The sequence below is a fragment of the Nyctibius grandis genome, chromosome 5 (genome assembly GCF_013368605.1).
Source record: "Nyctibius grandis isolate bNycGra1 chromosome 5, bNycGra1.pri, whole genome shotgun sequence".
Taxonomy (NCBI): domain Eukaryota; kingdom Metazoa; phylum Chordata; class Aves; order Nyctibiiformes; family Nyctibiidae; genus Nyctibius; species Nyctibius grandis.
The window spans coordinates 70,040,334-70,063,812 of NC_090662.1; the positions used below are offsets into that span (position 1 = coordinate 70,040,334).

At 40.3% G+C, this 23,479-nt stretch overlaps 1 protein-coding gene across 1 annotated transcript in view; it reads left to right on the forward strand.

The window, feature by feature from the left end:
• Positions 1–3,236: 3,236 nt before the first annotated feature.
• Positions 3,237–23,479, forward strand: part of PKP2 (plakophilin 2) — a 45,501-nt gene continuing 25,258 nt past the window's right edge. The window contains exons 1-4 of the mRNA XM_068401607.1: positions 3,237–3,450; positions 11,178–11,290; positions 13,857–14,551; positions 21,205–21,343. Coding sequence (XP_068257708.1) covers positions 3,237–3,450; positions 11,178–11,290; positions 13,857–14,551; positions 21,205–21,343 — 1,161 coding nt within the window. The remainder of the gene's footprint in view (positions 3,451–11,177; positions 11,291–13,856; positions 14,552–21,204; positions 21,344–23,479) is intronic.

Here is a 23,479-nt window from a genome sequence, read left to right on the forward strand (position 1 = left end):
GGTCGTGCCGTTCCAGGGAGGGAACACGCGGTGGCAGTGTGGCCTCTCGCTGCTCGCAGGGGTCTCACTAACGGGGAAGAATTGGTTCCCTTTCCGTCTGCGGGGTGACTCAAACGAAACCAGAAAGAAGAGGACAAATCTAGAAATAGTCCGGCTATTCCTGACTAACCTGCAGTTGCATATAATACGTTCAGCCATGGGATCCAAAATAATAAAGGAAAAAAGAACTGAGTGAGAGGCACTCCATTTGCCGTGTGGTCCTAGAGATATACATAGGAATAATTTTGTGTGTATTTAAGATGAGACCCTCGTTGTCAAGTTGTTTCACATTTAAACTGAACACCTCCCTATTCATACTTATACCTGTTTCCTCTAAGGTTCCTGCAGCTGAAAATAATCTGTTTCCAGGGTACAAACCCAGCTTGTTCCCTAAGTACTAACAGAGAGAGGGGTGAGGGGGAAGGGAAAGAAGAGTGAAAGGACCAACTACCACAACTTTAATATAAATATTATTTGTGGAGGACTTCTGATGGAGAAAGGTTACATGGTTTATGCCAAGCACATCTGGTCAGAAAAATAAATAATTTTTATAAGGAAATAACTGATTTTCTGATCTGCTTGACTCCATCAGAATCTGGACAGAAAGCAAATTTTTTTGTATGTGATTCCTCATCCCTTAGTCACTATATGCATCATAATTAAATTTATTTTTCAAAAATATAACGAGCAATCATCCATTCACAAGTTGCCATCCATTCAGGGACAATCCCAGCTATGTTGCTTTGAATCTGCAAGTGGCACTGATAAAGACTTAGAGGGATTTTTGCAGTTCAGTCAAGAAGAGGTATTAATCCAACATAAGTCAACTTCAAGGAATTCTTCAAGGAATTTCTATTGCTAGGGCAATCAGTTACATGATATCTTCTTATTTTCTTCAGGTAAGAAAAAGCCTTAATTCATTTTTATTTCAGATCTTGGCTAAGCATCGTCTGAATTGCTGTGCAGGCAAAATTCTTTCTCTTTCCCCTCCCCCAAGGCCCCAAACTCTTCAGTCAGCATTCCTAGTTACAAGGAGAGAAATCTCTCTCAGAAATCTCATTAAAGGTCTTAAAGCCCAGAGAAAACTGCCATTTTTTTTTGCCACAGATCTCACAAGCACAAATAAATGTACATACTTGCAAAGTAAAGTTAATAAAAATGCAACATTTCTTCCAACAGAGGCAATGCCAATGTGCCAAGAGCTTGTAAACCTACATACAGTGTCAGAGGCATCTGAGGACACACACTGCAAGAGTATTTTCTAAATCCTGAATCTGTTTCAGGTGTATTTTATGTGTGAAACCAAATTGGTTTCAACTATAAAAACTATTCAGAATTCATGTTTGTCCTAGAGTTCGGGAACAGAGAAGAGGGCAGGGAAAAGAAGGAGGGGAGGAAATGTTTCACATTTTTTCAACTATTTTCTAATCTCTTCAGTAGTCCTCACTCATACGTGTGGAAAATGTAGTATCGATTGTTCACTGGAAATGTTTTTGTGACTGTCTGTATGACAGCAAAAGAGTCTAACATTGTTTCTAACATAGTTTACATTCCTTCCTAGCTGTGATGTCTTCCCCATTGTTTTTCCTGCCTTATCCTGCCCATTCTTTCATTTTTTTATGCTTTCACTTTTCTGTTACATTTTTCCCCCACCCATTGTAGCTCTGCCACATACCTCCAGCTTCCCCCTCTCCACAAATTCCTGCTCCTCTTTCCCAGCCTGCGCCCCACAGCTTATCTCCAACCTTTCTGCTCCCATACATAACCTTTCCCCGTTTATAAGGAAGGAGTGTGTTACTCCATTTCTCTTAACCAGTGAAACTATTCTGACATATCTTACACAGCCATTAACGTGACCTCTCCTGTGATACGCCACATCAGAACAAAAGGGGATGACATTAGCCAGACCAAGTGATGAGAAAGGCCAGAGATTCCTCCCCCTCTTCAAGAAAAAAATGGAAGAGAGACAAAGAGTAAAGGAGGAGTCCAAAGGATTCTGGACTCCTCAGCATGGAGCCAGTTCCTCCTCCCTATCGTGAGTTTTCTGAGAATAAAGAAGGTGCCCCGGTTTCTTACATTATGGTATACCCTAAGACAAGGATCACCCATTTCTTCCCAGTCACCCTGTACCCTCACTGCTGTCTGAAGTTCTGGTAAAAATCAAGCTACACCAGCTCGTTTTGAGTCCCGGCGTGCCTCTGAAATAGCAACACATGAAGTTAAAAGCCACATTAGTTTTCATTTGCTTTTGAGAAACATCAGCTTTTCCATTAAAATACCTACGTTTAGTTTGGTGCGATTTTTTTTTTTTCAATCGTGCAATCCTGGATCACCTACTTCTTTTTCTACAGCCTGCACTTTCCTTTCCCCGAGACATTGTATGTTCCTTTTTTCCTCCATCTTTCAACCCACCGTAAGTAGAGTGTTTGTTTAAACAGTAACTTCAAGCTGTGTCCTGAGATAGTGTGAGAACTTCAGCCTTCTTCGGCTCACACTCACTGAACCGTACTGCAGTGTGTAAGAAGCCACTGCCGGCCGCGCAGGCGGGCACAGACCTTTGCAGGGGCAGAGCCAGGCGGGGTTTGGGGATTTTTTTTCAGCTTTTAATTGCGCAATTCCCTCACCAACTCCTTATAACGAAACGAGAGAAAAGGCGGCTTCAATTAATCTCTCTGCAAATCCTCGGGACAGCCTGAAAAACCCCAGAGAACAGGAAAACCTCCCAAACCAGCAGCCCTACAGCCCCTTAACACAATCCCGCCTCAAAGTTCGATGTTGCCCCGCGCGGGGAGGACGAGGACGGGGCTCGGCAGCCGCCCCCTGAGGCGGGAGCCGCGCCCCGCAGACGAGGGCTGGGCTGGGCCGGGCAGGGCCGCTGTGCCGGACCCTTCACCCTGGCGCGAAGGGGAGGGGGGGGAATAGGAGGGGAGGGGAAGAGCGAGGAGGGGACAGGGAAAAGGAGGGGAGTGGGCGACCTGGCCCGGTCCGCGCCTGCCCCGGGCGGCCGCGGCGGGCGGAGCGGGGCGGAGGCGCGGGCCGTGCCTGGCACCTGCGCGGCGGGGCGGGGCAGAGCCCAGGGCGGCGCTGGGCGCGGCCCGGCCCGGCCCGGCCCTCGGCGGCTCAGCCCCGGCACTGGGAAGGTGACGGTGGCGGCGGCGCAACAGGTTATCGGAGCGGAGCGGCGCCCGGCTGTGCCCATGGCCGGTCGCGGCCCCGCCGCCGAGCAGGGCTACATCCGCACCGTGCTGGGCCAGCAGATCCTGGGGGAGCTGGACAGCTCCAGCCTGGCCTTGCCCTCCGAGGCCAGGCTCAAGCTCTCGGGCGGCCGGGCCGGAGAGGAGAAGGCGCTGCGGATCCACCAGCAGGTCCAGCAGACGCTGGCCAGGAAGAGCCGGGGCTCGCTGTACAACGGTGAGTGCCCGCCCCGGCCCCGGCCCGGCGCCGCTCGGCGCTGTCGGATGGTGTCGGTGGCGGTTTCGGCGGCGGCGGCGGGGGCACGGGAAGGGGCTCCGGGGCGGCGGCCCCGCGGTGAGACCCGAGCCGGCCCCGGGCGGCCGCAGCCGTCTGCGCGGCTGCCCCGGCCCTGGGCGATGCGCGCTGCTCGGGGCAGCCGCGGTACCGGGCACTGGCCTTTACCGGGTTTGTCGCCTCTTCCATTTCTTTTTGTTCCCATCCATGCGAGTCAGAAGTTTCTCCCTCCCAACCGCCGTAACTGGGGTGAGTGGCGGGGACTGCTCTCGGTTCACCGCTGCCTGAGGGCGGAGGAATCGAGCCGAAATTCTCCTAATCCAGAGATTTACCCGCTTACTGTGCCTGTTTTAATACCTTAGCTTTACCCACCGGCCTTGTTTGCGAAGTAAAATAGGAAGAAACATAGGAAATGTTCTTTCTTGTTTCACCTAGAAATAAATTTTAAAAAATTAACGAAAAGGAGGTTTGGAAAAGTAACTCTAGGAAGGGTGTGAATGGGAAACTTGGAATGATAACGCTGCCAGACGTTATTTACCCTGCTCTTTGAAGTGCATGATACAAATTGAAGTCAATCCAAGGACTAGATCTGATAGCTAGCAGGCCTGGTCCGTCAGGAAGGCCCGCAGAGTCTTGCCTTTTGCCCCAGCCACGATCTGACAGCAGCATCAGGCACCCACAGGGTGACTTTGTCAGGTGCTGAGGGTTAAAGGCAAGATGCTTGAGGGGTGTCTTAACTATTAATGGGGAAGAGAGATGTTCTTTTCGAAGTAAACTAAAAAAAAAAACCACAACCCAAAACCCCTTACCATGAAAACTTTAATCTTGTTTTTAAATAGGAAGATATGACTGACTTACAGGTTATATACCCTGATGCTTGGTTGTCATTAAAGAAGCTGCCACCTTTCATTTGCAAAAAGCTGTGAAACAAAGGTCTTTAAATTTGTAACTATACTTCACTCATCTGTCTTGTCAGGCAGAGGAGTGTTTCCTTGTACTTCATCTGGCTTCCATCTAAAAAACACCTCATGGCAAAAATGCATACAATGCAGACATGCACATACTCTGCTCAGGAAAATTAAGTACACAAATCGTGTAAGCACATATACACAGCTGTGCAACGTGCAGCTACACATGCAAGTCCTTAGCTTGACTGATCTCATTTAAATACATTTTGTAAACACTTTTAGAGTAACTTAATTTCTTTTTCTCTCAATAGAGAGCCTGGGAAAAGCTTTTTAAGCAGTAGTTAATAAATGAGATGGTGTCATGAACCTGAGATCATGGCTCTAAACCATGCGTAACCCACCATGAAGACAAAGTTCCCATCCTTCTAACTCAGCTTCTCTGGAATATATTAACAGACCTGATGGATTTGGGAATAGTTGTCTTGGTTTGTTTTGTTTTTCTAAAGGTCAAGTATTTGAGCTCTTTATATTTCTGAAACGCCAAAACTTTTAAGCTTCAGGATCAGGAGTGGCAAATGTCACGTCTGTTACAGGGATTGTTCGTGCATAAAATGAACTTTTCTTCTTTCAAACGCATTCTTGTGTCCAACTCACTCTGCATTTGTTTAGTCCCACTGCAAAACTCAGAAAAAAATAAACGGAACTGGAATGTGTTCCATGTGTTTATACGTGTATATATATGTAATATATGCATGTATAATATATGCATATGACTGTGTCTCTATCTGTCTCTCAAATATCTGTAATGTGAATCAAATGCCTATCATGTATTTAACATCTTGACTTTCATGGAAAGCATACAAATGTATACATGTGTATCCCAAAGTGCTTTTTTCACAGACTTGCTCAATATTTGACTGTGCTTTGAGAAACATTTGAGTTTTTATATGTAAGCTACTTTTAAAAAATATGCACTATTTTACATGCAAAAAACACCCACTTTCTCTGAATTATAACAGTTTTCTAGATACATTCACCAAAAGTCCCGTAGTGTTTGTAGTTGCAGGAAAGTCAATACAAAGATTTAGAAGCGGGAGCAAACCCCTGTGATACAGCTGTCCTATCTGTAGGACTATTTCAGACTCTGTTCAGCAAGGTACTTGGCACATACCTCACCAGAGTATTCACATACATGCCTAAAATTAGCCAAGCACATAACCACTGAGTATGAAAAATCAGTACCAGTATCATCTGTGCAGACCCATTTTCCACTGACTGTACTGGAAGCTTTGAAGCTGCAAGAAGTACTCTGTCAGGCAGCATTTCTCCTTAAAGTTTCAAATTAAAGGTGTTTGCTTAGCCTTCAGCATTGCTTTAAAATGGAAACAGATCTTTTTGCCTCCTACCCCCATATTGTTTGCTGTTTTATGCCCTTCCCCCCGACACTTCGAGGGTGTCTTTCATAATAGAAATTCAGGTCATCCTCAGATTTGAGGATTCCACCAGCTGCCAGATCATTGAAGTCACTTACTGCCCCAGTTCCTTTCAAGACGCTGTCAAACGTTGTTAATAGTTTTTCAAGCAGTAGTTTAACAACAGCTGCAACTTTTCCAGTTCATCAGTTGCTGAACCTTTATAAATTAAAGATTACTCTGCCCTGAAAAATTTTGAATAACTAAAGCAGCCACATCAGATTTCTGAACGCTATTTAAAGGTGGAAATTGAATGGTAGATAGTTCAGCCTTATCAAAGAAAAATGGCATTCAGAATCATATACCTTAATGACTGGTGTTTCTCAGCTCGCATATGATGCAGCAGCATTGGTTATTTTATGTACACTTTTGGAGTCTATTAGACTTTATTCTGTTTATGAGTCCAGTTGCCTCTGATCTTGTTCCATTTGGATTTTGATTGGCTTTTTAAATTCATTTGTGGTATTTCTGTTTCTTTAGTATAGTCCCTGGACTAAAGTCTACTTTCCTGTACATCCTATACATGTTTTATCAGTTCCATTGTAAAAACTGAGGGCAGAATTGAGTAATATATCACACAAAACCAAACAGCCTGATGAACTGCTGTCTACGTAAAGATTTTTTCTCTGCCACAGTGTGTTTATAAAAAGCAGAATTAGGTGATTTCCAAATCAACAGGATCAGATACAAGACAGTTACAATCAGAGCCTCATTTATTCTTCACGTTTCTTCATTTCTAAAATTCTTAGTAGTGTTTTTTGTTAAACTTGCTTTTAGGAGTTTGGGGGTGTTTTCTATCCTTAGCCTTCTATTTTGCAGAATTCTGACCATGTTAACTGCTTTGTAGTGATTTTCTGTTTATATCTTTGTGGGAGAAAAAAGTAGAAAAAATGCCTTGTTGGTGACTTCCACTTTTTGTTGGTTTCATTTAATTCCTCATCTCTGCTTCCTGAGCCAGAAGAAATCTTTTTGTTAACTTTGAGCAGTTGTGTAAATGTACTGACCAGCACAAAGTAAAAAATGTTAGAAAAACTCCTTTGGGACCAGGCATGTGCTGGCAGAGTGATGAAGGAGCATGATCAAAAAGAAGGCTCTTTGATCTCTGGATTAAGTGGTTCAGTGAAGTTTTTGATATGCCATTCTTAAATGTCACCATCTCAGTCCTCTGTGAGTGGTAAGGTATAAAAAAAGGATTAAAAGATGACAGTCCAGGAACACTTAGGAGTCTCTGTTGAGGATATAATCACTCACCTGCCCTGAGCAAGAGTGGACAATGGATACTCAGCAGGTTGGCACTCAGGGGGCATGAAAACATTGCAGTCCTTAATAGACTTCTGTATACAGGGTACAGCTACATTGATGCATGCAGTGAGGGGTTTAAAGCCAAAATTTGGCTTTCAAGGTAACCGTTCAAATACAAAAGCGCTGAAAAAGACTCACAACTGAGAGTTAACACTGTACATGATTTAAGAGGAATTTATTATGCCTAAGACAAGGATAATTGTCTTTTTCATATATCATATATCTTAGAGATGCCTCTTGTCGTTGTTATTTTTGAAAGCCAAGCAAACAGGAGACTGATCTATCTGCAGCCATAGGCAGTGATTGCTGGGGAGGAGCTTTCAAGGCCATTGGAGATGTTGTACCGGTCATGTCCAGGGGAACAAAGGGGGCTCGAGAAGAGCCTCTGTGAAGACGGATGGGATTTTTTCCTCAGTTGTCTGTACAGTCTCCCTCCTGATGGTGTAATTATTTTGTCAGATCTCAAAATTTTGTCATAACTGTTGCGATACCAGGCAGTTTTTGTACAGCTTCGATTTTAGGCGTGGAGAAGAGCGAAGGGGTTTAGTTTTCCTCCTCTGCTGACCGCATCCAAAGCGTTCCTGAGCTGCTTTGGTTCCTACTGACAGGGGAGAGGGGAGACTGTGATAAATGGTTCCACTCGCTTGCCCACACATGGGTGTCTGCTGCTGTCTGAGATGCCTGAGTTTTCCAAAATATCCTCATGGGTTGACAGACATGACGCAGAACCTGTAGGAAACCCATCCTTGTCTTGACTGGCTGCTGGAAATCAAGTGTGGTATCCTATGGCCTCTCAAACAGCGTTTGTCCCCTGTGGATGAGTAACCGAATTGTATGCGTATTTTATGAAGAGAGAGTTTCTGTGGTATTTTATGAAGAGAGAGTTTCTGTGGGACTTGAACCACTGTCTCACTGTTAGAAAATATTAATCCTAATAGTAAATGAACCCATAATATATTTTTTAAATCATTCATGGCTCCTTTTTTCTTTTTTTTTTTTTTAAACCAGTGCACTGAGTGTGTAAGGACTGCCTAATGATTTCTGAATATATGTAATATATGTACTCAGCAAATCTGAGAGTTGGGAAAGACATGTAGGTTTTTGTAGTGTGGTGAAAACAAGCTTAAGAAAGCCTCGCTGGCAGAGGCAAGTTTTGATCAGATCACCTATTCTGCATCTCATCACTAATGGAAAGACACAGTATTTCAGTTACCACTTTTTCCTTTAACACGCTGGCTTTTGGGACAAATAAACAGCACGCAGTAAAAAGACATACATTTTATGTCTACCTAATAAATCTACAGATAAAATGCTGACAAAATAATTTACTGATGTGGTCAGAGCAAGCAAGAGATACTGTAAATGCAAAGTGAAATTCCATAAGTTAACATGTACTGTGTTTGTCTCTGAAAGAGAAAAATGTTTACTGACGGATAGTTTCACAGGGAGACTGAAGGTTAAAAAAAGAGGACTGCTTGAAAATAACTGAGTGTTACCATTTCTGATTGACTGTATTTTGCTTTTGCAGAGAGGGAACTGTTAGATATGTTGTTTATCCTCAACTAGTTCATGGACAGCCTTGTTATTTGTAATTTATTCTATTTTTTGTGTGTGTTTGTTTAGTAAAGACAAGGAGTTTAGAGTTCCCTAAAACATGCATAAATTACTTGCTCAAAGGATCTTTATGCCGTAAGTAGATAAATAACTGAGAGTAATTTCTCACTAAATAAAGTAAACTGGACAAAAAATACTAACTATAAAGAAACAGTACTTTAATATGCATTAATGAATAAAGTGAAATCTTTAAAAATCAGGCACAAGTGGTAGGCTAAGATGGAGTCTTATTGGACACCTGAAATAGTACATTGATATGGGAATTATATCACACAAGTGAGAGATTTATATTAACTTGTAGATTTTGGATTTTGGTGTACATTGACAGGAATTTTTTGCAGTATAAAACAGCAGTCTCCTGTTACTGCTTTGTCATGTACTTGGGTAACCCTTGGGCTCTGATAACCTTGTAGTGTCACGAAGGAATTATTACAATCTAAATCATGAGTTTGACCAAGCTGCTTCATTCCACTCTCATGACACAAAGTTACCATGAATGTGTCTCAACAAATCACCTAATACATATTTAAATGTCTCGCGTGGCCAAACTGAAAGAATTGGCAAGTATGATTAAATAAGCAAAATGATTGCAAAGTATGATTGAATTAGGCCTCAAATTATTGCAGTCTGCTATTACATTGTATTGTATAAATTATAATATTTTTATATTGTAATATTATATTATTATATTTATTATATTGTATTATATTATATTAAAATCTGGACTTATCCAGGTAACTACGTGCTAGTGAGAATCATTCCTAAATTATTCTTGTTAGATGAGTCTCTTGTGTATTTCCATCCTTGTCAAGCCCTTTCCTAACTATGGACACTAAGGATCAAAGAATCAGGCGTACTGAAGTTCTTAGGGATACCCATGTGCACCTAATGAAGCCTGGAGTCTAACCACGTGAACTGAAAGTCTCAGCTATTTAGTACACATACACTAAGTACTTCAAAAATCCCAGCAGACACTTGCCTGTGTGTCTTTGGCACCTGAATTCCCATGGGCGTATGACTCCTGGTATTTTTAGAAGTGGAGACTTCATCAGTTTGACCAAGTTCATGATTTGGTTCTTTAGATTTCTGTAGGATCTTAAGTAATATCCACTATTTTGAAAATTCATGGGCAATTACCTTCTTTGTTGACTACTACTATTTGTTCAGCCTAAACTTCTGCAGCACACACTGGCCCCATTTATGACCAATTTGAGGTATATCTTGTTTTCAACTTCTGCTTCACCTCTTCAAACCTGTCTGTGTTATTTACATTCCTATATCCAGATTCTTATAGTAACACAGGAATCCCATGAACAATTATTTCAGCAGTATCTTTTGCTTTAAAAAAATTTATTATTAGATGCACTTTTTCTTTGAAAATGTATTGTATCAGTGGAAGAGAAACAGCCTGAAGTTTTTGGTTGGTTGATTGATTTGGTTTTAATTAAAAGAAGAATGCAGTTTTAATGAAAGAGATAATCACAATGCACTGTTTTATTTTCAAAGCTGGATCATGGGGAAAAAGAATCAGAGCAGATACACTGTGGATCTATGTTATTTGTAGGATTATTAGCATTATGTTTATTATCATCAAACAACCCTACTTTGCAGCATCATATGCCATGTGCCTCCATAAGCCATAGAATTTGTTCATGGACTCTTCATGCTCTTTGGATGAAGCATTGAGAAGATTAGTGAAGCATTACTTGCTCCAATGTATTATCATTAAACTGGCACCTAAGGGAGAAGAAACATCAGCAATTGAGGTAGACAAATACAGTCTATTTGTATGCTATTTGTTTACAGTGGTACATTGTGAAAATTGCATCTCTAGGGTGCACAGTAACAGAGGTATACACATCAACCCAAGTTTCTCATCTACAATCTACAGCTGCAGTATTTTAATCTCTTGCGTACTGTGCATGTTATAGTCAGCCTCTAATGTAAACCATGCATATATATTCAAAGTGGTTGCAGTGGCGAATAAGTGTTCTTAGTAGCTGTTCAGTGATACCATTTCTCAGTACTTTATCATCTGTCATCTGGGATATTTAAAATATCAGATTGGTTTGTTAAAACGTTTTTTATTAAATAGCTACATGAACTTCAAAACTTCTGAAAGTTAAAAATATGTCTTAAGTAAAATACATAGGAAACTGAAAAAATGGATTGTATCCTCAGAAAGATTTGCTTAGCCATGTTTTGAATGCAATACACCGAATGCAAACATCTTTCCATCATTTCTCTTTCTGATCTTCAGCTTATATATATTAAAGGCAGTGCAGACTTGGACATTTCCCTAGTACTGTAAATGATCATTTATAGTAATATCATGTTTTGTTAAAATCTTCCTAATATTAGTCTTTGGTTACAGGCAGTTTGCACCGTGCATCCAGTGTTCCAGAGCGTGTCTATAATATGGGGATTACTGAAAATGATTTTGCACCAAGAACTCCCTATGGTTTCTCATATTATCAGTCAAACCAGGTGAGGAAAAGAAGACAACGAATAGAAATAAATGTAATATCACATGCATAGTTTATTCATTTTGTTACCACAAATAATAGCATGTTGATGGTGTTTCAAGGTTTGCTTGCTTGCTTGTTAAAGCCTGAGGTTTTTACAGCTGAGATCTGTTAACATTTTCCCTCTTCCAGTGACTTCTGAGCCCAGTGGCTAAATTAAACTCAGTCGTACAGATGGGCTTTTTGCAATCCTGTTGGTTTTGTGAGAATTGGCATCAGGGTAGAAAATGAAAAACGATATTAACACCCTACTAAGACAAAGGCTGTGACAAGTCAGATCTTTATCCACCCCACCAGGCAGCACGTCAGTTAGCACATCAGTAGCTCAAAGTGGCCAGAGACCATGGTGCCACTCACCCAGCCGAACAGCTGGAGGTTGCTGGAGGAAGTCCAGTGATCCTGCAGAGTAATGAATGGCATGGGTAGGAGCTGGGAATGTGTTGGAAGCGGTTAGGGAATTAAGCATCCAAAACCAGAGGAAGGCAGATTACATTAGTTTCACGATGACAGGTAGAGTGTTCCTTATTATTTAAAATAATCTTCTTGTAACCTGTTTTGGCATTACAAGAATTTCAGCAGTATGGTCCTTGCAATACAATGGTGTTTCTAAACTGTCTAATCATAAATTCACTTGTTATTTTGACCAACTTTTCTTGGTTCATGGCCTGAATGGTAAGATAAATATTTGGTTTTCTGCAGGGTTTGTGACACTGCTCATAACTGGTATGAACCTATTTGAGGGAGCAACCATATGACTTGGAAATAAACACATAGCTCAGTGGCAATGCTGCTGCATGATCAACGTTAGTAAACTCAAACCAGTTCAGCTTGGGAATAGAAATATTTATTTAATAAATAGCTATATACATAGGGGCCAATTCTTTCTTAATTTTAGATTACTGAGGAATGACTTATTCTCATTAAAGCAAAAAGCCCAGCTTCTCGCCAGTTAATAAAGCAGCTCCTGCTCTGTATGGGTGGAGTTAGAACCATTTACTTAAATACAGTTCCTTCTTTGTCCTCCTATCCTCTGTTCTCACCTGTCACCCAGTCCATAATATTTGATGTGAATCTCTTCTTTTCTAGAAGAGAGCAACAAGGGGAAAACTGGAGGTGACATAGGAACCACAAGAAAATAATACAGTGTTCCAGGCAGGGGAGGGGAAAGAAAGAATTTAAAAAAGAAAAAAAGAGAGAGAGACTATTTATCCTGTGTGAATGCCAGAAAAAGCCACAAGGTCTAGCATTTCACAAAAGCATTAATTTCCTTATCCCCAAACAAAAGATAAAGATATCCTTGCATAGCTTCTGTAGAATAAACAGATATATCCAATGATCCTTGCCTCAGCCTGCTAGATTCAGCAACCTTTACTCCTTTTGTGAGTCAATTATCACCCTCAGTAACTCCTCAACAGTGAAATTAAGGGATTCAGTCTGGCCATTATCTGCTAAGCACTGTCCCTTCAATTAATAACTTGTGTAAGCTTCTCAGTTTATCTTAAAAAATGCCTTTAATATTACAAAACTTTTATACAACATGGAAATAGAATATATGGGATTTTGATTTATGGCTGGATGCCACTATGCTTACTGATTTTAAAAAAATTGGGCCACGATTCCGCTGTTTCAAGGCCAGATAATCTCCCAAGTTAGTTTAGTTCTGGAAGGTCTTGAATAGAGTATGATGTCCAATTTAAAGCATAAGAAAAAGACAGAAAAATTGGAGAGGCCCCAAATGGCACCTAAACAGTAAGAATCTGGAAGACACATCCTACAAAGAAAGGTTGAAGGAAGTGGGTTTGTTGAGTTTAGAAAAGAGAAAATTATAAAGCCAGATGGTGATCCATTACTGTCCATGCTGATTAGGGACAGCAAAAGAAAAATAATCTTAAATTGCAACTGTAAAATTAGGGAAACCATTGAGAAGGTCATCTTGATTTCCTTGGAATATTATGTAATCTTCATTTATAAGAGGTTAGAGAAACAGGGAAGGGACTATCTCTTTTTAATAGATCCTACCACAATGGGAACAGGAGGACTAAATAACCTTATATTAATAAGGTTAATAGCAATATGCAGACACTTTAGTATATCATTTTAATATCTGACTGATTAATTTTCTTCTGTCTATTGGACAGCCTTGAATTTAATTTTAGTAGCAGATGTGGGCGTTAATCACCAAGGAGTTTCAAACTGAAACTAAAATCTCTATTAATAAGGCAACTGTTCGCTACCGGCTGTAATTGACTTACGCACCTATTTTGAGTTAATGACAGAGAACTAGATGCTTAGACTTTGTCTCCTAATGTTTAGACTGTGCTTCTTCCTGCCTTCGTTAGTCAGATACAAAGAAGTGTTGCAGAATCCTGTCTAATAAACAATTTTGGTGATGTTCACATTTTGTTTTCTGATTCTGATAGCAGACGTTAGAATTTTTATCTTTACTTTTTTGGTTTAGTTTCTTTGCTATTAAACCTAAATGCTGTGATCTTACTGTGATTCCTGTTCTTTTATGCACCCCTGAACAGGTGGCCTCACCATCCTCTTACACAAATGGCTGGGGCACGAGGTTTACTTACAAGACAACGGAAGAGAGAGCTCAAAGACAGCCTCTAAAGAGACTAGAAGTTTCACCCCAACGAGGTCCTGAAAGATTGGCATATGTGTCCAATGATTTTCACTATGATGGAGGGATTTCACCTGGATTCTCCATGAGGCATGGAGATAGCAGGAGATCCAGTGGGACTGTCCCACCAAGATATGCTCGGTCTGAGATTGTTGGTTACACTCTTCGTGATTCAGTGAACAGGGGACGCTCTTTTAAGAGACACTCCCACATGGGGGCTATTAATGATGACATTCTTGACGGTGTCTACCCCAGCCCCACTGTACCTCTGTACCATCAAGCAGGCAACAGTCGCAGTATGACCAACCTTTTAGAAAAAGAGAACTACCTGACCTCGGGCACTGCAATGGGACAAGTGAGATCACCAGTTGCTCCCCGTTTGGGGTCTCAGAACAGGCAATCTTTAAGGTCCAGCTGGTACCAAACTGCTTTCAGAAGCTCACAGACCAGGAGGGAAGCTTCTCAGCCAGCTTCAATAACCAGTGTCGCTGCAGAAACAGATGGGAAGAGGATGCCATTGACAGCTGCTATGGCAGCAGCAGGGAGAAATGGTTTCCTGCAGAATGAACAAGTCACCATCAATGGATCTCAGCTAGGGTAAGCACAATGCAGGACCTGCTTTGGTTCTGGAGCATCACAGCTGAAAGGAACCTCTTTGTTTAAAAAGAGAAAGTAAACTGACAGCTTATGGTTCAGCAGCCAACACAGTGTATGAAATGTCAGCACAGAGGATGCAGAAAGTAGGTTTGCTTTTAAAAATCCACTTCCAGTGCAACAGAGAAAAAGGAGAAAACCTGTATGTGTATGTATATACTGCAGGGTCCACACCTCCTGCTCAGGCTTGGGACCCGCTTCTGCCAAGAGCTAATCAATTTTATAAGGAGACATGACATAGTCACTGAGTAATTTACAACCTAAGTCACAATACACAGTAATGTATTGGCAATTGTATTGGCTCACAAGAGACCAGATGATTTCAGCACTGGTTCTCATGAGAATAGGTCAGAAATCTACCAGTGAAGCACCTTTTGGCAGATTGACAATTTCCCGTTAAAAATCCCTCATGGTTTCAAGAGAACTTTTTAGTTTTGATGAACTTCAGTTAAAACACAGGCAGATGTAGCACCATCCATCCCTAGAACAAATATAAACTGCTCTGAATCTCAGGACCCCAGAGCTTCTCACTGCCATGTGATCCTACATGCTCTGAGGACACTATCTTAATTTGAAGCCCTGTTACCTCCATGGCAGAAATTCCCAAAGCTGCCCCCAGACTTCAGGAAAATTGTTTAAAATCTTAGAAGTATTCATTTTTTTTTCAAAATTACTTTTTTTTTGCCCCTGAAACTCCCTTCCAGAGAAGATTTCAGAATGTCTAAAATCAGTTCAATTTTCAAAAGAGAAAATTTATCAGTTCTGAAAATCCCCTCAAGAGTGAATATTTTTTTCATTTTAGAATAATTCTGAATGTTTCCAGAGCTCTTAAGGTTCAATGGACATAACAAACAACTTGGTAAACAGGAGATGGTTACTTGCACTGTTTACTGTGGTTTCTGTTGTTGTTTCATAATCCAAATAGGATCCCAAGGTTTCTTATGTAAGTTAATCATGGTGTAATTTATAACAGTATTATTAAGAAATGTCTCTTTTTCCATAACTGTGTAGCTGTTAAGTTCATTTTTCCGAAGGCTGCCTTTCTTCTTTTTCCTAATTTGCTACTGTGTGAGATGAGGCATCATCTGATATCACTGCTGTGTACAGATCAGGTATTTTCTGTCATCATCTACATTTGTGTGTTATGACTAGATTTACAAACATATACGGTCTTGTGCCCACATCTGATCTGGATCAAAATTTTCACCTCTGGGTGATGCAGGAGTTAAGAGATCTGATATTAATGATGTGACTCTTAAGTATTCAGTCTTCACAGCAAGTAAGTCCAGAAAAAAAAACAGCTGAGAGCTCACAGCAGCTAAAGATTTGGGAGTAGTGATGTTGAAAATAGGTACCTGAGAGGACTTTGTTTCTCAGTAAAATTCACAAACAGGCATATATCCCATTGACTTAATCATTTACTTAACTTTAAGCACATTCTTCAGTGTGTTTCTGAGCCACAACCAGCAGTTTTGATATTTAATTTTGTGTAGGAGCAATTTTGGTTCTTTTGCAGGTGCAGACACTGGAGTCTGGATGTCTGCCTGCACAAACATCAACCAAAGTGTTTTTCATACCTACAGATGTAAACATCTATCTTCAGTCATTGTGCAAGTGGCCTGCTTTAGACCATGCTGAACTCCAGATGGAAGATTTGTGACCTAATGGAAGTCTTTTTGACAGCTTAATTCCTTAAATGCCAGTTTTTAAGCTCAGCTTTTGCTAGAAATTACAGAGGAAAACAATTGGAAGTGCTTTGAAAGCTTCTAAAGTTCCTTTTGCAGATGTTTACAGATTTCATTTATCTCAGTACTTCTGACTATTTAATTTACTTGTATATATCTCGTTTAGATTTTCGAATATCCTAGGCTCTGCTTTAGTTTCATAGCTAGGTTTCTGGGGGAGTGAGGGGCTCTTTATTCTACCTGAAGTTTAAACAAGTCTCTGTAAAATATATTAGTGAAGAGGATGGTGAAAAGCAGTATGTAAGATACAATTCCACAAGAGATTTGCACCACTAGATTCTTAAATGATGTGGAAGAAACTATAGCCCTTTTAGCTGACCAAAGTCAGTGTTTGTTACATATGCTTAGGTACTAATGTGTGTATGATATCCACATACACTATTACTGTTTTCAGACATCTAAAATACAGAATTAATAATTCCCCTTGTAATTCTTGTCACTGGAAGGGCTTGATGCAGAAGTCTTGGTTTGGTTGTATTACGTTTTGGTTCATCCACATCTAGCTACTGCACAGTTTAATGTAGAATTAAGTATTTAAAACATAATAGATGACATTTTGCTTTGGGGTATACACTGCTGTCAAATCAGAGATATTTCACTTAAGTCCATCATTCCACCAGTAGTACAATAATTTCTTCTGACAAGACTTCTCAGTTTAAGAATTTAGGAGAAACTTCCACGTTTCTTGTCATTTCCCATTCTTTTTGATTGTAAGGTTGCATTAGCTGATATATTGCTCCCTTACCTATTGCTCCTTTAATAATGGAAGGGGGGGAAAAGATAAGGCTGTTTTCTGACTAATTTGATTTTTCCAGAGTTTTATACTTGTTTATGTAAATCACAATTTAGGTCTTTCCAAGGTTAATTAAGAGGATGTCAAATACTTGTGTTAGGTTAGAGAGAAGTAATGGACTGTGTATAGTATTTGAAATGTATATAAAAGCATTTTCAAACTCTCTGTAGAACAATTAGCTCATGCTATGAAATCAAAGTAGAAAAATCAGAGTCTAGAGATGCTATCTCTGTATCTTCTGGTAAAGTGAAGCAGTTAAAAGCATCCTCATATCAAGGGCTTAGGAGAGAGAGAGATTCAACCTGAGGCCATCTGAGAAACAGCTGCTTACAGAATCTGACTTCTAAATGTGTTGAGAGCTGTCACAAAATGATTAGACAACAGAGTGTATATATCTCAAAAATGTTATATTCTGGCAATTAAGGTGAAGTCAGAACTTGTCAAATCATTGTTCTGTTTAACAACAACTGCCTGAATGTCCATTTGTTTGTCATCATTACACATGCTAATCAGCCACATGGCTATTAAGTTTGCCTGTAAATATTTTGAGGGTAGGATGGAATCATTGCATCAAATTCTATTTTTACAAGAGTTAGGGTGCTGCAACTTTATGAATACCATCAAGGGTCAAAGTTTATACTGTATCCTTTATTACTGTCAGATAAAACATCACTGAGTGTTATTTTTATCCAATGAAGAGCAATCCTAGTATGGAAGTGCACAACAGGAAAGATTTTGGCTACTGCACATGAAGGAGTATCAGCTATGAAAGGATAACTGGTGAATGGTGGGCTGCCTTCAGTCTCAATGCAGATCTACACACCCAGCACTTAGAAATTTGGTCTCTGGCTGCGCATGCATTGGTCTCAGCCTGGCAGTGACTGCTGATGGACCTTTACTACTCTGGGACGTCCTTGGCATCCTGAGGCTGGTTCCCGTGTAGATTCTCTGGTGTACCATGAGGGATCAGTTCATGCAGCAATCTTGATCTTGGAAAGTGAATGGATAGGGTCCTTCTATGCTGTTAGTCACTGAAATGACTCACAATTTAATACATCAGAGATGTCTGCCACTCTGTAGAAGGTGACTGAATTTGGTCCACGGGCTCCAAAGTTATTGCACTAACAGGCAGGTAGGCATGCTCACATGTGCACACGTACAACATGGTCACAAAACCCTTGTTGATTTAAGAAACCTGACTAAAACCCAATCTTGAAAAGCCTGTTTTTCTGTTCCACCTAGAAGAGAGTAAGAAGAAGAAATATGATCTGGCTTTTTTCAAATACTCATTGTTCAAGATCTTTAAGTAGGTTTCTGATCAGTACATTCAACATGCAACTTAGAGTAACTTAGTAGCTACTTTGTTTAAATCTGGGCTGAAGTAAACTTTGAAAATTTGGAAGCTGTAAGCATTGCCAGACCAGAGCCCAGGGACTAGAGGTACTAACCATAGTTCTGTCTAATTTCACTTTGATGTAACCTCTCCATTAACATCCTCCACACACTGTCCCCTTCGTTTCATCTTTATCTTGCTGTCACGGTTTAAAGCTGGGCCGGCTATTAAACCTGCGGCAGATGCCCTCTGTTATCCCCCCCCCTCCCCCCAGAGGGAAAGGGAAAGGGAAAAGGGAGAGAGACTTCTGGGTTGGAAAGTTAAAACAGTTTTAATAAACTATAATAATGAAAAAGAGTATAATAACAATAATAGAAATAATCAAATACATACAAATATATATACAAAACCAAGATTGAGCTCCCCTGAAGTCAGCCACGTCACCACCGGCACTGCAGGGCAGGCTCCGGGAAGGCCCAGCCTGGGCCTAGCGACGGTCGAGAGCTGGATTCAGGAACGCACGGATCGGGATCGGGGGCAGCAGGAAAACAGACGGAGTCCTCCTTGGACACCGGCCATAGCAGAAAGAGAGCGAGACCCTCGTGATCCCCCCACTTTATACCGAGAATGACGTGTATGGGATGGAATACCTTTGTTGGTCAATTTTGGGTCACCTGCCCTGTCCGCTCCCCCCTGCAGCTGCGACCCCCCTTCGGCTCTTCACTCGTAAGCAGTGAGGAATTCAGCAGTGACCTTGGTTTCTCTAAGACTAAGTACAGCAAGAGCCTTTCTGCACAAGATCCCTACCGGTGCCTCAGTGATAACTACAAACTTCGAGCGTTATCAGTCCTGGAAGCAGACACTGTCTGCAAAAACATGCAGTTAGTTTCAGAAAGTGCAGTTACTTAGAGGAGACTTAGCTGAAAGTAAAAATCACTGAAAGGAAAATTGGCCTGGTTTAGGCCAAACCAGGACACTTGCACAAGCATGCCTCAGCACCTGTAGATGCAACGTATTTGCTCAAAACACTAACTCAGAGGACGGGAGAAGACAAGAAATAACATGATTTCTACCAAAGGGAAATACAAAGGCAGGTGGAAACCTCAGGCTGCAGGAGTATAATTTCATTTGCAACAGGTGCATCGAAATTGTTCTTGATTTCCTTGTTGTCCTTGCAGCCGTACTAATTGTCTTTTGCCTTAGCAAAAGCAAGCAGCAGATGTTGATTTACAGTGTAGTGGGCAGGAAAAACTCCAACAAAATTCATTTTTGTCTCAGAGATAATGAGTTCTTCATAAATATTTTTGGAAAAAGAGACGGATTTCAATGCATTTGTGGCACGATTCCCTGTGAGAAATCTGCCTGATTTCTCCCTGATTTATCTACCTTGCTTCTCCGCAGCTCATTCTGGGCAAGCCTGGACTTACAGGCTCTTTCACTCCTGCCAGTCCATTATTGAGACAGTCTCAGAGCTGAAGAACTGAGTGACTCCTGGTGCAGTCCACAAACACACGCTTTAGAAATGTTTCTTTTCTCAGTATCAAAACATTTCATATTTCACTTTTCTGAACATTGTTTATTATTTAATATTTCTGTTTAGTTAAAAGAAACAAAATTAAATTTAAGCCAATTTATTTCCCAGCACCTATTTTAACATAAAAGGTAATTGTGTCAAAATTCCTAATTTTAGATGCACTTACTGAGGTGATTATCAAGTAAACCATTCTGATTCTGGTAGCTCTGAAGTAGGGAGTTATTGCCAGTGACTGCTTGTTTCACTGTGGTTCACAGACTGCCTCTCATCCCTGTCTGGCCAGCCTGGGATCTGGTTCTACAAAATTATTCGGTTTAAAAAAAAAACCAGAATACTCATGTTTTTTTCCACTTTTCTTTCCCCTTCTTTTTTTTTTTTTCTCTAGGTGGAGAGCATTTGAAATAAAAAGTAAATAAAAAGGCTGGGGAACATAACCACCTGTCCCAGAGCTAATGCACCTGATTGTGCCATGATTTGTTTTATGTTCCATTTAGTGGGGAAAAAATGGGTTTAGTGACCTCTCTTTCCAATTTTTTATATGGTTGTCTAACACAATTATCATTCAAGCAAGCATGCTGGAAGTTGGGAGGAAAATGGCCGTGCATATTTTTAATCCTACCACAGGCAATGTACATGCTCGCTTTAATGAGTGGTTTTTATTTTTTCCCACCTGAAAAAAAGCTTTGCCTATCTATTTCAAACTAGAACAACTTCTATAAGCTTGAAAAAGCAGATACTGAGCCCTGCATATATGTAGTCTGGGAACTGAGAAACTGAAGAAAGGCATGAAAACAAATATAAAAAAGCAATCATCACATTACTGAGAAAAACATCAAGGTATCTCCATGATCAGAAAAAGACACTCTAATTTGGTTATGGCCTTCTTTCGATCTTAGTCCTTCATCCAGCAATGTTTCCATTTTGTTTTTATAATTTGAAGCATCACTTGCTTTGTCCAGAGCCTCTCATTGTTGCGACACTTCCATTTATGATTTTCTCTTCCCCCAGAATATTGGTATCTCTTAAACTTTTTATAATATTTTCTGCTACTGGAAAAGGAATAATTTTCTAAGAAAAGCTAAAGTTGCTTGAAAAATATTAAAATCTTGGTATTACAAGAAATTTCACAGGCTAAATGACGATTTTTCTGCAGTCTTGCTTCACCATATTTCCTCTGCCTGTACTTTTAAGGAGCCCAGAAGGGGAGATGACTCTGGAGCGTGCAGTGAGCATACTGAAGAGTGAAAATACACAATCCACACCTAGGATTCTTGCTGCAGTGACTTTTATACAGCATGAGTGCTTCCAGAAAGCAGATGCCAGAAGAAAAGTAAGTAATTAATTTTATGTGAATTAGAATCAGGTAGAGCAAATAACTTTCTATACTGTATGGCACCATGTGCCAACATGAAAAAAAGGCATTCCAAGAAACCCTGTAGGATACTGATGTTGAATATTTTCCCTAAAATATGCCGATGCTTTTTGCTGCAGATTCTTTTAAATCAGTGGAATGGTACTTGTCTATGCTAGCATAATTTGATCTTTAGCATTTTGTGATAGGAAACATGGAAATGTAGGGTAAGAAGGGACATCAAGAATTCACCCAAACCATCTGTTATTACAGATGCTTATGATCAACTTTTAAAAAATCACATTGATTAGGATCCCACAAGCTCCTGCAGGCAAAGAGCTTTACTTCTTTTACCAGTTATTCCTAAAGTATAACTTAAATCTCCCTTTTGCAAACTAAGTTGATTAGTTTCTATCCTATCTTGATGGATATGGAGAAAAATGTCTATTTTTCTGTCCCTTTTATAATTTTTTTTCATATATGTTAAGGCTGCTAAGTGTATACTCACTTAAGTCTGCTCTTTTTCAGGCCAAATGAACATAGTTCTTTCAGCCTTTATGAGTAAGTCATAGAGTCTGAACTTTTTGTCAATATAATTGCTCCTGTCTCTCATTTGTGACTGGCATGCTTACACCATTGGTACAGAAATATCCCAGAAATGGAAACTCTGGATTACAGTGCAAACTTATCCAAGCTTCAGGGTTTGCTAGGACTGCACGAATGCATTAATACATTGTTTGGATTAACCAAATTTATTAAATCTCTTACAAGAGACTTGTTAAGTCTCCTACAAGTTTTTTAAAAGCGCATATTAAAAATATTCTCTTCTTCATTTTTGTTAAATTTCTCTATTGAACACAGTTATGGCTTTCTTGCTGAACAGTTCTGTACATTAATTCAACCATTTAAAAAAAATTTCTTACACCTGCTTTTTTTTATAATTTGCTTGGTATTTTTCATACGTAATCTCAGCCTTAGCTCCGTATTGATGTGCATGCAGTCCGGTTCAGTGACAGCCAAACATCACTCAGTCCTTTGGTAGTTTTAACTTGCTTCACAGTAGATCAAAGTCTGTTTTGGAAAAAAGCACCACTACAATTAGCAACCTTAACTTCAGTCTGAGGACAGAGCTTCAGAATTGGATGTTTGAAGGTGGTTTATTATTCAAACCTCTCTCAGGCAGCTTCCTTGAAAAACAAGTGGATGAGTAATAGAGTTCAAACTGGAGCAGTCAGCCTGAAGACTTCGTCTATTTTCCTGTCTATCCCACATATCCTAGCTGAGTTTTTCTGTTTGATGCCCATCAGACTTGTTCACGTGTGCATTGTCTTGTTTCCCCTTTCTAGCCTTTCAGCCTGCATTCCTTTTCTTTGTCTCCTGATGCTTTGTTCCTTGATACTTGGTAGTCTGTGGGTCTAGTGGCTTTTCTTTTTCTTGTGAACTTGTGGTCTTATAGTATTTTCATGAATTTTGTCTACCAATGAAAATTTAGAAAGACCAATGAACAGCTTTTGTAAATTTTTCTCTGCACATTAGGTGGAAGGAGCACCACTTCTTTTACAAGAGCTATAAATGCCTTAAAATTACCAACAGAAAGTCTGCATAAATGTTTAAAAAAACCCAACCAACTATGCTATCAGTGTCAAAAGGGCTTATCTACTGTAATAAAATAGGTCGATGTGCCTTCAGCATGCTCCGTGCTCCACTTAAGATATATATTTCTGTATTTCATTCTGCTAGCATCTAGATGATTGCTGAATGAGTGCAGGGGGAATCAGGTCATCTGTGTAGTAGCAAGAAACTGTGCCTTTTGTATGACTGAATCAAAGGAAAGGCAGGCAGACAGTGTAGTTTACCAGGGCATGAAGGGCAAAAGGCTTTGTTACATTTCATTTCTTCGTGTTGCCAGCACCTGTCAGTTGTATTGAATTCTTTTTGTCCTTACACTCTGGACTACTCAGAATAGTTATATCAGATTTCTTAGTCATTCACGTGCTGTTGATTCTACACAAGGACGAGCTTGTTCACAAAACCATATGGCATTTTGAAATGCTGGAGGAAACCGTCCTCAATTGTACATGGATGTAAGGTATTCTCCATAGTAAATCCATTCTT